Genomic DNA, 13002 nt, shown 5'->3' with positions numbered 1-13002 from the left:
AAAGAAAAGTGGGATGGTCCTTTTGATATAAGTAAAGATGAGTGGTTCTGTATTTATTCACTTCCTTATCTAGTCACTAAAAGCTCAAAACTACAGTGGTTGCAATTAGAATCTTGCACAACATATTAACTACAAACTCTTTCTTGTTTAAAGCAAGATTAGTAAATAATCCTTTTGTTCCTTCTGTAATTCTGATAGAGAATCTATAGTGCATCTGTTTTGGGAATGTGATGAAGTTCAAAACTTATTTCAAAATCTAGATAGGGTTTTGGAGGCTTTATTTATACCCTTTACAGTAAATAAGCAAACAATACTTTTTGGCACGATAAATAATAACAATAATGCTTTATACAAAGCCGACAAACAAGTCAATTTGGTGATAAAATAATATATACACAGAACTAGGTGTCTGCTCAAGTCCCTGAATATAAGTGCACTTCTTTATTCTATATTTGACCGCTATAAGGTCCAGAAATATATCATTCATAGTAAGGAACAGACTGCTAAAGAAATCTGTTTTAATGGTTGGAAAAAATGGGAAAAATTAATTAAAATTTTAGAATGATTTTTTTACGCATGTAGGAATTTCAGAAATCGCCAGTCTCTGACAAAGTTCCATGTACAGTTTTTTGGTCTCTTATTATCACATACTATATAAAACTTACCAGTAACTACCGTCCTTTCCCTTCCTCCATTTTCTTATCTATCCTCTCAAATCCCTTTTCTAAAAAAAAATAAATAAAAAATATATTAAAAAAAAAAAAAATTAATAATAATGATGGTTATGATGATGATGATGATGATGATGATGATGATGATGATGATGTTGTTGTCATCATCCTCATGACTTAAGTGTGTGTGTGTGTGTGTGTGTGTGTGTGTGTGTGTGTGTGTGTGTCTCCTGTGTTATGTACATGTACTGCAAAATCTTGGAAAAATAAAAAATTACCAAAAAAAAAAAAAAAATAATAATAAAAATAAATAACTGAAACAAGACACATGGCTTAAGCACAAAATGAGATCGGTTTCATGAATACGGGTTCTGGTATTTTTTCTCCTAATTAGAAAATCAGAAACGTGATATGTGATATCCTATATTGTGTTGTTACAGTTTGTACACAACTGCGTCTCGACAGGTAACATCAATTCCTTATACATTAATTTCATACCAACGGAAATATTACCATTACATGTTCACGTTTCCTGATCATTCATTTGGACGATACACCAAGATTTGTAGAGGTTAAAATTATATAAATATATATAAAGACATTCTCATACAATTAGCGAAGACAATGTTTGTGCCCTGCTCGGATCGCCTGGCCACGAAATTCCAGACTGCCTAACCATCACACCACCACGACATCTCCGAAAAAGGATGCTTGGAAGATCTAGTGAAATAGACAGCTAGAAATTATCCGGATGATATAAGTTATATATGTTGCTTACGTTATATAAATACATATAGTTTTTTGTCCGTTATAAAGCCGTCCATCAGCCGAAGGGGTTATCGAGACCCCTAAATTGACACCACCACTCTCGATTTACATTTATAAGTTTTGTTTCGTGTTCTATGTATGTGATGTAATTTGTGTAATATTTGTGTCTTGATAAATTCACTTGTCCGTACTGTTGCCATTACTTTATATACCATACTGTGTATATAGACATATATATTCTGGGTGGTAATTTTCCTACAGTTGTAACTTATATATAAAATCTTCTAATATTTCAAAGCTTTGTAAAATGTCGTCTTTCCTAACAGTCTTTCATTTTTCTGTTCAGACGTACACGGTCCTATTTCTTTATCATGACGTATATTAGGACGCTACTCGTATGAATGAACCTTAGACTGAAAAATCCTAAAACAGTCCTACTCCCCTACAAGTGATACATTATTCTACTTTATACCGTCATCAATCTCGCTAGAGGGCACTGGTTTTGACAAGGAACTCAATAAAATGTCTCAATAACATTTTTCTCAATCTTGGAAAAAATTCGTTTTCAATAAATATATTGAAAACCACTTACACAACATCTTGGCTAGAGAACTATTCAAGGTTTGTAAATATTTTCATTCTTACAAGTGTTAGCATAATAAATACTCAGGTAGCCAAAAGTGCAATAGTCTAGTGAATCTGTATAGTAATGATACATTCCTCTCTCTGTATAGTAATGATACATTCCTCTCTCTGTGTATAGTAATGATACATTCCTCTCTCTGTGTATAGTAATGATACATTCCTCTCTCTGTGTATAGTAATGATACATTCCTCTCTCTGTATAGTAATGATACATTCCTCTCTCTGTGTATAGTAATGATACATTCCTCTCTCTGTGTAGTAATGATACATTCCTCTCTCTGTGTATAGTAATGATACATTCCTCTCTCTGTGTAGTCATGATACATTCCTCTCTCTGTATAGTAATGATACATTCCTCTCTCTTTGTATAGTAATGATACATTCCTCTCTCTGTGTATAGTAATGATACATTCCTCTCTCTCTGTATAGTAATGATACATTCCTCTCTCTGTGTATAGTAATGATACATTCCTATCTCTCTGTATAGTAATGATACATTCCTCTCTCTGTATAGTAATGATACATTCCTCTCTCTTTGTATAGTAATGATACATTCCTCTCTCTCTGTATAGTAATGATACATTCCTCTCTCTGTATAGTAATGATACATTCCTCTCTCTCTCTGTATAGTAATGATACATTCCTCTCTCTGTATAGTAATGATACATTCCTCTCTCTGTATAGTAATGATACATTCCTCTCTCTCTCTCTGTGTATAGTAATGATACATTCCCCTCTCTCTGTATAGTAATGATACATTCCTCTCTCTGTATAGTAATGATACATTCCTCTCTCTCTGTATAGTAATGATACATTCCTCTCTCTGTGTATAGTAATGATACATTCCTCTCTCTGTATAGTAATGATACATTACTCTCTCTGTCTGTGTACATTCCTCTTCCTGTATAGTAATGATACATTCCTCTCTCTGTGTATAGTAATTATACATTCCTTTCTCACTGTGTTTATTAATGATACATTCCTATATATGTGTTTAGTAATGATACATTCCTCTCTCTCTCTGTATAGTAATGATACATTCCTCTCTCTGTGTATAGTAATGATACATTCCTCTCTCTGTGTATAGTAATGATACATTCCTCTCTCTCTCTGTATAGTAATGATACATTCCTCTCTCTGTGTATAGTAATGATACATTCCTTTCTCTCTGTGTATAGTAATGATACATTCCTCTCTCTCTATAGTAATGATACATTCTTCTCTCTGTATAGTAATGATACATTCCTCTCTCTGTATAGTAATGATACATTCCTCTCAATGTATAGTAATGATAGATTCCTTTCTCTGTACAGTAATGATACATTCCTCTCTCTGTGTATAGTAATGATACATTCCTCTCTCTCTTTATAGTAATGATACATTCCTCTCTCTCTGTATAGTAATGATACATTCCTCTCTCTGTATAGTAATGATGCATTACTCTCTCTCTTTATAGTAATGATACATTCTTCTCTCTGTATAGTAATGATACATTCCTCTCTCTGTATAGTAATGATACATTCCTCTCTCTGTATAGTAATGATACATTCCTCTCTCTGTATAGTAATGATACATTCCTCTCTCTGTGTATAGTAATGATACATTCCTCTCTCTCTGTATAGTAATGATACATTCCTCTCTCTTTGTATAGTAATGATACATTCCTCTCTCTGTGTATAGTAATGATACATTCCTCTCTCTGTATAGTAATGATACATTCATATCTCTGTATAGTAATGATACATTCCTCTCTCTTTATAGTAATGATACATTCCTCTCTCTTTATAGTAATGATACATTCCTCTCTCTCTGTATAGTAATGATACATTCCTCTCTCTCTGTATAGTAATGATACATTCCTCTCTCTGTATAGTAATGATACATTCCTCTCTCCTGTGTATAGTAATGATACATTCCTCTCTCTGTGTATAGTAATGATACATTCCTCTCTCTCTCTGATACATTCCTCTCTCTTATGTATAGTAATGATACATTCCTCTCTCTCTGTATAGTAATGATACATTCCTCTCTCTGTATAGTAATGATACTCTCTCTCTGTATAGTAATGATACATTCCTCTCTCTGTATAGTAATCTTCTACTCTGTATTCCTCTCTCTCTGTATAGTAATGATACATTCCTCTCTCTCTCTCTCTGTATAGTAATGATACATTCCTCTATCACTCTGTATAGTAATGATACATTCCTCTCTCTGTATAGTAATGATACATTCTCTCTCTGTATAGTAATGATCTCTGTACATAATGATACCTCTCTCTCTCTGTATAGTAATGATACATTCCTCTCTCTCTAGTAATGATACATTCCTCTCTCTCTCTCTCTCTCTGTATAGTAATGATACATCTCTCTCTCTGTATAGTAATGATACATTCCTCTCTCTTTATATTTATTATACATTCCTCTCTCTTTCTGTATAGTAATGATACATTCCTCTCTCTGTGTATAGTAATGATACATTCCTCTCTCTGTATAGTAATGATACATTTCTCTCTATGTATAGTAATGATACATTCCTCTCTCTGTATAGTAATGATACATTCCTCTCTCTCTGTATAGTAATGATACATTCCTCTCTCTCTCTGTATAGTAATGATACATTCCTCTCTCTGTGTATAGTAATGATACATTCCTCTCTCTCTGTATAGTAATGATACATTCCCCTCTCTCTATAGTAATGATACATTCCTCTCTCTCTATAGTAATGATACATTCTTCTCTATGTATAGTAATGATACATTCCCCTCTCTCTGTATAGTAATGATACATTCCTCTCTCTGTATAGTAATGATACATTCCTCTCTCTCTGTATAGTAATGTTACATTCCTCTCACTCTGTATAGTAATGATACATTCCTATCTCTCTCTCTGTATAGTAATGATACATTCCTCTCTCTATATAGTAATGATACATTCCTCTCTCTCTGTATAGTAATGATACATTCCTCTCTCTATAGTAATGATACATTCCTCTCTCTCTATAGTAATGATACATTCCTCTCTCTCTTCCTCTCTCTGTATAGTAATGTTACATTCCTCTCACTCTGTATAGTAATGATACATTCCTATCTCTCTCTCTGTATAGTAATGATACATTCCTCTCTCTGTATAGTAATGATACATTCCTCTCTCTGTATAGTAATGATACATTCCTCTCTCTCTCTCTCTCTCTCTCTAGTATAGTAATGATACATTCCTCTCTCTGTATAGTAATGATACATTCCTCTCTCTCTCTCATTCCTCTCTCTCTAGTATAGTAATGATACATTCCTCTCTCTGTATAGTAATGATACATTCCTCTCTCTGTATAGTAATGATACATTCCTCTCTCTCTGTATAGTAATGATACATTCCTCTCTCTGTGTAGTAATGATACATTCATATCTCTGTATAGTAATGATACATTCATATCTCTGTATAGTAATGATACATTCCTCTGTCTATAGTAATGATACATTCCTCTCTCTCTATAGTAATGATACATTCTTCTCTATGTATAGTAATGATACATTCCCCTCTCTCTGTATAGTAATGATACATTCTCCTCTATGTATAGTAATGATACATTCCCCTCTCTCTGTATAGTAATGATACATTCCTCTCTCTATAGTAATGATACATTCCTCTCTCTCTCTAGTAATGATACATTCCTCTCTCTCTATAGTAATGATACATTCCTCTCTCTGTATAGTAATGATACATCTCTCTCTGTATAGTAATGATACATTCCTCTCTCTCTGTATAGTAATGATACATTCCTCTCTCTCTATCTAATGATACTTCCTCTCTCTCTATAGTAATGATACATTCTCTCTCTCTGTATAGTAATGATACATTCCTCTCTCTCTCTCTATAGTAATGATACATTCCTCTCTCTGTGTATACATTCCTCTCTCTGTATAGTAATGATACATTCCTCTCTCTGTATAGTAACGATACATTATTCTCTCTCTGTATAATGTTGATACATTCCTCTCTATGTATAGTAATGATACATTCCTCTCTCTGTATAGTAATGATACATTCCTCTCTCTCTCTCTATAGTAATGATACATTCCTCTCTCTCTATAGTAATGATACATTCCTCTCTCTCTTGTATAGTAATGATACATTCCTCTCTCTCTCTTCTCTCTGTATAGTAATGATACATTCCTCTCTCTGTGTATTAATGATACATTCCTCTCTCTGTATAGTAATGATACATTCCTCTCTCTCTGTATAGTAATGATACATTCCTCTCTCTCTGTATAGTAATGATACATTCTTCTCTCTGTATAGTAATGATACATTCTCTCTGTATAGTAATGATCTCTCTCTCTGTATAGTAATGATACATTCTTCTCTATGTATAGTAATGATACATTCCCCTCTCTCTGTATAGTAATGATACATTCCCCTCTCTCTATAGTAATGATACATTCCTCTCTCTCTATAGTAATGATACATTCCTCTCTCTGTAATGATACATTCCTCTCTCTCTCTCTCTCTCTAGTAATGATACATTCCTCTCTCTCTCTGTATAGTAATGATACATTCCTCTCTCTCTCTGTATAGTAATGATACATTCCTCTCTCTGTATAGTAATGATACTCTCTCTCTCTAGTAATGATACATTCCTCTCTCTCTGTATAGTAATGATACATTCCTCTCTCTTTATAGTAATGATACATTCCTCTCTCTCTGTATAGTAATGATACATTCCTCTCTCTGTGTAGTAATGATACATTCCTCTCTCTGTATAGTAATGATACATTCCTCTCTCTCTGTATAGTAATGATACATTCCTCTCTCTGTATAGTAATGATACATTCCTCTCTCTATGTATAGTAATGATACATTCCTCTCTCTGTGTATAGTAATGATACATTCCTCTCTCTGTATAGTAATGATACATTCCTCTCTCTGTATAGTAATGATACATTCCTCTCTCTCTCTCTCTGTATAGTAATGATACATTCCTCTCTCTCTATAGTAATGATACATTCCTCTCTCTCATTCCTCTCTCTCTATAGTAATGATACATTCCTCTCTCTCTCTATAGTAATGATACATTCCTCTCTCTCTCTCTATAGTAATGATACATTCCTCTCTCTCTATAGTAATGATACATTCCTCTCTCTGTGTATAGTAATGATACATTCCTCTCTCTCTGTATATAGTAATGATACATTCCTCTCTCTGTATAGTAATGATACATTCCTCTCTCTCTGTATAGTAATGATACATTCCTCTCTCTCTATAGTAATGATACATTCTTCTCTCTGTATAGTAATGATACATTCCTCTCTCTGTATAGTAATGATACATTCCTCTCTCTCTGTATAGTAATGATACATTCCTCTCTCTCTGTATAGTAATGATACATTCCTCTCTCTCTAGTAATGATATTCCTCTCTCTATAGTAATGATACATTCCTCTCTCTCTGTATAGTAATGATACATTCCTCTCTCTGTATAGTAATGATGAATTCCTCTCTCTGTATAGTAAGGATACATTCCTCTCTCTGTATAGTAACGATACATTCCTCTCTCTCTATAGTAATGATACATTCCTCTCTCTGTATAGTAATGATACATTCCTCTCTCTCTGTATAGTAATGATACATTCCTCTCTCTGTATAGTAATGATACATTCCTCTCTCTCTTTATAGTAATGATACATTACTCTCTCTGTATAGTAATGATACATTCCTCTCTCTCTGTATAGTAATGATACATTCCTCTCTCTCTGTATATAGTAATGATACATTCCTCTCTCTGTATAGTAATGATACATTCCTCTCTCTCTGTACAGTAATGATGCATTCCTCTCTCTGTATAGTAATGATGCATTACTCTCTCTCTGTATAGTAATGATACATTCCTCTCTCTGTATAGTAATGATACATTCCTCTCTCTGTATAGTAATGATACATTCCTCTCTCTGTATAGTAATGATACATTCCTCTCTCTGTATAGTAATGATACATTCCTCTCTGTCTGTATGATACATTCCTCTCTCTCTGTATAGTAATGATACATTCCTCTCTTTGTATAGTAATGATGAATTCCTCTCTCTGTATAGTAATGATACATTCCTCTCTCTCTCCGTATAGTAATGATACATTCCTCTCTCTGTGTATACTAATGATGCATTCCTCTCTCTTTGTATTGTAATGATACATTCCTCTCTCTTTGTATAGTAATGATACATTCCTCTCTCTGTATAGTAATGATACATTCCTCTCTCTGTATAGTAATGATACATTCCTCTCTCTGTATAGTAATGATACATTCCTCTCTCTGTATAGTAATGATGCATTCCTCTCTCTGTATAGTAATGATACATTCCTCTATCTGTATAATAATGATATATTTTCCCCTTTGTATTGTCACACAAGCGCACTTCATTACTTATACTGTATGTGTATCGGATAAATTTTTATTCATTTTGCAAATGTAATGAGATATTAATAGAATTTAAATTAAGTCGGCGATAGGAGCATATTTATCGATATATACCGCAACAGATGATTCCAGGTTAGGTATGGCCGATAGAGGAAGGAATATGTTGATTCCGTTGTCTTCTTACAGTTTTTTTGTAAAGTCACTAGAGTACATGTTAATTTAAAATTTCGAGTTCCTGTTTTAAAATCAATCTTTATCACCATCAGTATCAAAAGTTTTGAAAAAAAAAGGTTTTTTTTTTGCCCCATCTATTGCTGATTTCATGTCGAGGAGGTATCAAACAAATTGTACGGGCTCAAAAAAATTACTCGTGGGGGGTATCCCTTTTTGTGACGAGATATATATCTGTTACACTAGAGTCTCGACTTGTTGTAAGTTGATAACATTGTATAAGAATAAATTAGTTGAAATCTTGTGGGAAAAGGGTAAAGAAGATGATTTACATACGTGATGTATTGGTAACTGGAGATTATGGGAGCGGTGCAAAATGGTTTTTTAACTTTCTACACACTTTGTTATCTATTAGAGATCAGTTAAACAGAAGGAAGGAGGGAAAAAGAGAGAGAGGGGGATGAAGGGAGAAAGAGAGGACGAGGTAGAGAGAAAGAGCGATCCAAAAGTGGATTTTCTTTCTTTTTTTGTCAGAACATCCTGACTTTCATTCCAACAGATCTCGATTCTTTACAGCGTGTTCATTTTTTAACATTAAGCAAACTAGAATAAGTTAAATGTGTTAATTGAGCTGTTTAGATCCATAGATATGCAAATAATACCAACCTACTTTTTACGGTTTGAGTATATAGTGATAACGAGAGGCTTCATGACCATCACTTAGACCATTCAGGGACGGTGACTTTAGAAAAATGGAACACGAGCTAGATAATAATTTAAGGCCAAGCAAATTTGAGAAATAGTTTGTTTCGGAAATTTCGGGGAAAACCGGACTGAGAGAATGAAATTGTTATTTCTATTTCTACTTTTTCATTTTTTTTAAAATCAGTTGAACAATTATAATACCTGAAATTTGATAATTGTAAGCACTGTCCTATCGGGTTCTAACTGATTGTAACAAAATGGGCATGGTATAAGAGAAATACAAATGAATGAATGGATGCAAATATCTTGATTTCTTACATGAAATAAAATGTTTCGCCTTTAAGCTATATCCATTTTACATTGCAACAAGGATGTATTTCATAATAGTTTATAAAATTAAATTAAATCAGGATTGGCATGGTGAAGTGAATGTCAGAATCCGAGTACAGTACAAAAAGGATTAAAACACTTATTTCTTTACAGTTGAATTATGTTACCATAGAGATGCATATCGATGCCCTATAATGATAAAAGGAATATACATAGGTTCTTGGCGTTCTTTTGAAATTAATTTCGTTTAAAAACAAGGAGGATTTATTTTCACTGATTTTAGGAGTCCTAGAAGCATGAAAAAAAACTGCATTAATTTCGTGGAGGATTTATTTTCACTGATTTCGTGGGGGATTTATTCTCATTAATTTTGTGGAGGATTTATTTTCACTGATTTAGTGGGGTATTTATTTTCATTAATTTAGTGCTTATATCTAATTCAAGAGTGCATATACCGACGGACTGTTAGAATCAGCAGAAGTAGATTTATTTATCTCTTTTTATCCACGAAATCAAGCGTCAGTGAAATAAGATTTTTTTAATTCACGGAAAAAGGCCAAACGCTCGAAACGTTATTTTACAGTATAAGGTAATACTATTCCTATTTTATTTTACCAATACAGTTCCATGTCGGGCTACTTGACGTTCATGTTATATCGGGATTAAATTGTCTAAATATCAACTGCCTGAATATTGACGAATCATCACATTGACTCGCTGGCAGTATATACCACATACACAGTCGTCAGGTATAGCAGTATTTGAGTTTCTGAAAATGCCTAGGTTTCCAACTAAAACAGTTGTTAGTTGTTTATCAAAATTATAAAACATTTTCCGTATGGATTATGAATTTGATCCCCCACTCGTCCCCCCCCCCCCTTTAACAACTGAAAAGCCTTGAGCTGACCTTAGATTAATGTCATGTCATTACCACCTGACCTCAAGTTTTTAATGGACAAAAAATAAAAAAAGTATTCGTCATGGCTACCAGAAGGCCCAAACTGGCACTCCTCCTTTGACTATTAAAATGACCAAAATAAGAATTACATAGAAATAAAATGTCAAACCAACTCCAGAATTAGAATATTTTCAAGGAGCAACATTTTCTTAAACTTCGATTTTCGGAGTTGGTATGCTCTGAACAATACATCAACTAGAAGTAGCCTTAACTGGTTATACTGCTGGTTCACCAGATCACGTGATATTCCATGGCTATGCCCTATGTCAACCCCCATTTCATTATTAGCGCGATGAATATAGTAAAGTAATTGAAGTCATTCTTAAAAGTAAAATAAAATAAAGGAATTATAAACAAAGAGTTAATTCTACATCACACGATACATAACCTACGAGTGTGTCCGAATCTAATAGAAATACATTTGTAACTTACACCGAAACACTGATATAAAGTGTATTTAATATATTGATGACAGAAAAGTTGGGACAGACCGACAAATACTCACAGAAAATCATGATGGCAAGGCTGATTCTAAAGAAATGGTCAATGTTGGCGTTTGTGTATTCCTTCCAGTGAACAAGACTCGCCTGCATATTTTGTAACTCGGCGATTTTCACGAGTAAGTCCGTCGTGTTCATCGTCGTGTTGATTTCATAGGAAATCGACATATTTTAACAATGAATCCAGGAACGCTACAAGTTTATTGATAAGATATATTGAGGATCTGAAGCGATATCCACTGCAAAACCGTGCTGATTGTCCGAATGAATAAAAATGTAGTTATGAAATAGATATACTCTCTCTGTTAGAAATTTGTGTAAAATGGGTTTCTCTGATTCGTCAGAATCGGTCACTGTCCAGTGCCTACAGCTACATCATCCACGACATCTCAGTGTACAGTAAAGTAATTTTACCTCAGAATAGTGGGACCTGTGTCGGGTAAGGCGTACGCACGGTTAGGCGTGCGTGTCAGTAGCTCTGACAAGAAGAGTGACTGTCTACGGTTTGGATCAAGGTACAGCCATGAAAGTTGCTACACATGTCGAGTAACCAGTATGTGTGTTGACAGTCAGACTCTAATAGAAGGTAACTTTTAACAATGATATTTGAACTGTCACACTAGGCCAATAGTGTAGTTCATCTCGTTACGTACGGACTATCTTACCCGAACTTTCGCTCTATATATCAGTATGCTACACGTGTACACAGGTCTTGTTAAATGCTACATGGCAAATGTTACATGAAAATTTGTTGTTTGAAATGTCCGGATGGAAATAAGTAAAAAGACGAAACAAAAGAAAAAATGAAAAAAAATCGAAACCGGATCAAGGCGAAAGAGAGGCTAGTAAGTCGAGGCAGGAAACGAACAACTCATTATCATACATATAGTAGTCCACTGTGTGCCAGCACCTTGTCTATACCACCGAATCAGTATGTCCCCCATATGGTGCCACCTAATCCCCAGGGCTGGAGTAACCAGTAGAAGTATGCGCGACAATCTGATTTTTAATGGTATTAAGGAAAACGAAGGTGAGAACACTGAGGCCATTGTGAAAAACTTTATTGAAAATCAACTGAATATAACTGATGACATCATGCTGGAATCGTTACACAGGTTTGGGAGAGAGACTGTCACTACTAGTGGTGCTGTAAAGCCCCGCTCAATTGTGGCCAGGTTTACCCACTTCAAACAGAGGGAGGTAGTTAGGGCCACCGCACCCACACAACTACGTCATACAAACTTCGGAGTACATGAACAGTATCCGAAAGAAGTGAACGACATTAGGCGAAAAACTACTACCCCTATTCAAGGACGCGAAAGGTCAAGGTAAACGGGTTAGGGACAAACTATTCGTTGATGCTCGGCGAATGTACCCCCCCCCCCCCCCCCCCGGATACAGCACCTCAGGTGGCTACAAACCAAGCAAGATAGGCTAGTCGTGGTGTACAATCAAATAGTGCAAAGAATATATGTGTTTGTGATGATTTTATTCAGTTTGAGTTATCTCCCTTCATGTAATATACCTAATTAATGTAATTAACAATGATCGAGTAATTTGTAAAGGAAACTGGTGTTTTCTATACATGTAATCATACTATATAAGTGAATAAATATATACGTCTTACGTATTTCGGGTTATGAGATTTTTTTATGAGTTTTTGGTGCTTTATTAATCTGCAAAATAATGACACACAGAATGTTACACCAAATCTTGTATAAAGGCTAATTGAAACCAGTACTGTGGGCTGGAAGTTCTGAAGACACAGAGTGTACAGCGTAAACAATAAGGTAAGTATTGGCTGTATACTGTTACCAGAAACTCCTGCATAAGGGGTTGCCTGAATAAGG

At 34.4% G+C, this 13002-nt stretch overlaps 1 protein-coding gene across 1 annotated transcript in view; it reads right to left on the bottom strand.

Annotated features, from left to right (window-relative positions):
• The window catches only part of LOC132544478 (putative ammonium transporter 1), a 32677-nt gene extending 21357 nt beyond the window's left edge, over positions 1 to 11320 (bottom strand). The window contains exon 1 of the mRNA XM_060208081.1: positions 11158 to 11320. Within this exon, the coding sequence (XP_060064064.1) occupies positions 11158 to 11320 (163 nt within the window). The remainder of the gene's footprint in view (positions 1 to 11157) is intronic.
• Positions 11321 to 13002: the final 1682 nt, after the last annotated feature.

Source organism: Ylistrum balloti, unplaced genomic scaffold, assembly GCF_031769215.1.
Source record: "Ylistrum balloti isolate Yb309-2 unplaced genomic scaffold, AGI_CSIRO_Ybal_v1 Utg369588, whole genome shotgun sequence".
NCBI classification, from domain to species: Eukaryota; Metazoa; Mollusca; class Bivalvia; order Pectinida; family Pectinidae; genus Ylistrum; species Ylistrum balloti.
Note: the sequence above shows the minus strand (reverse complement) of the source record. Positions and strands in the feature narration are given on the sequence as shown.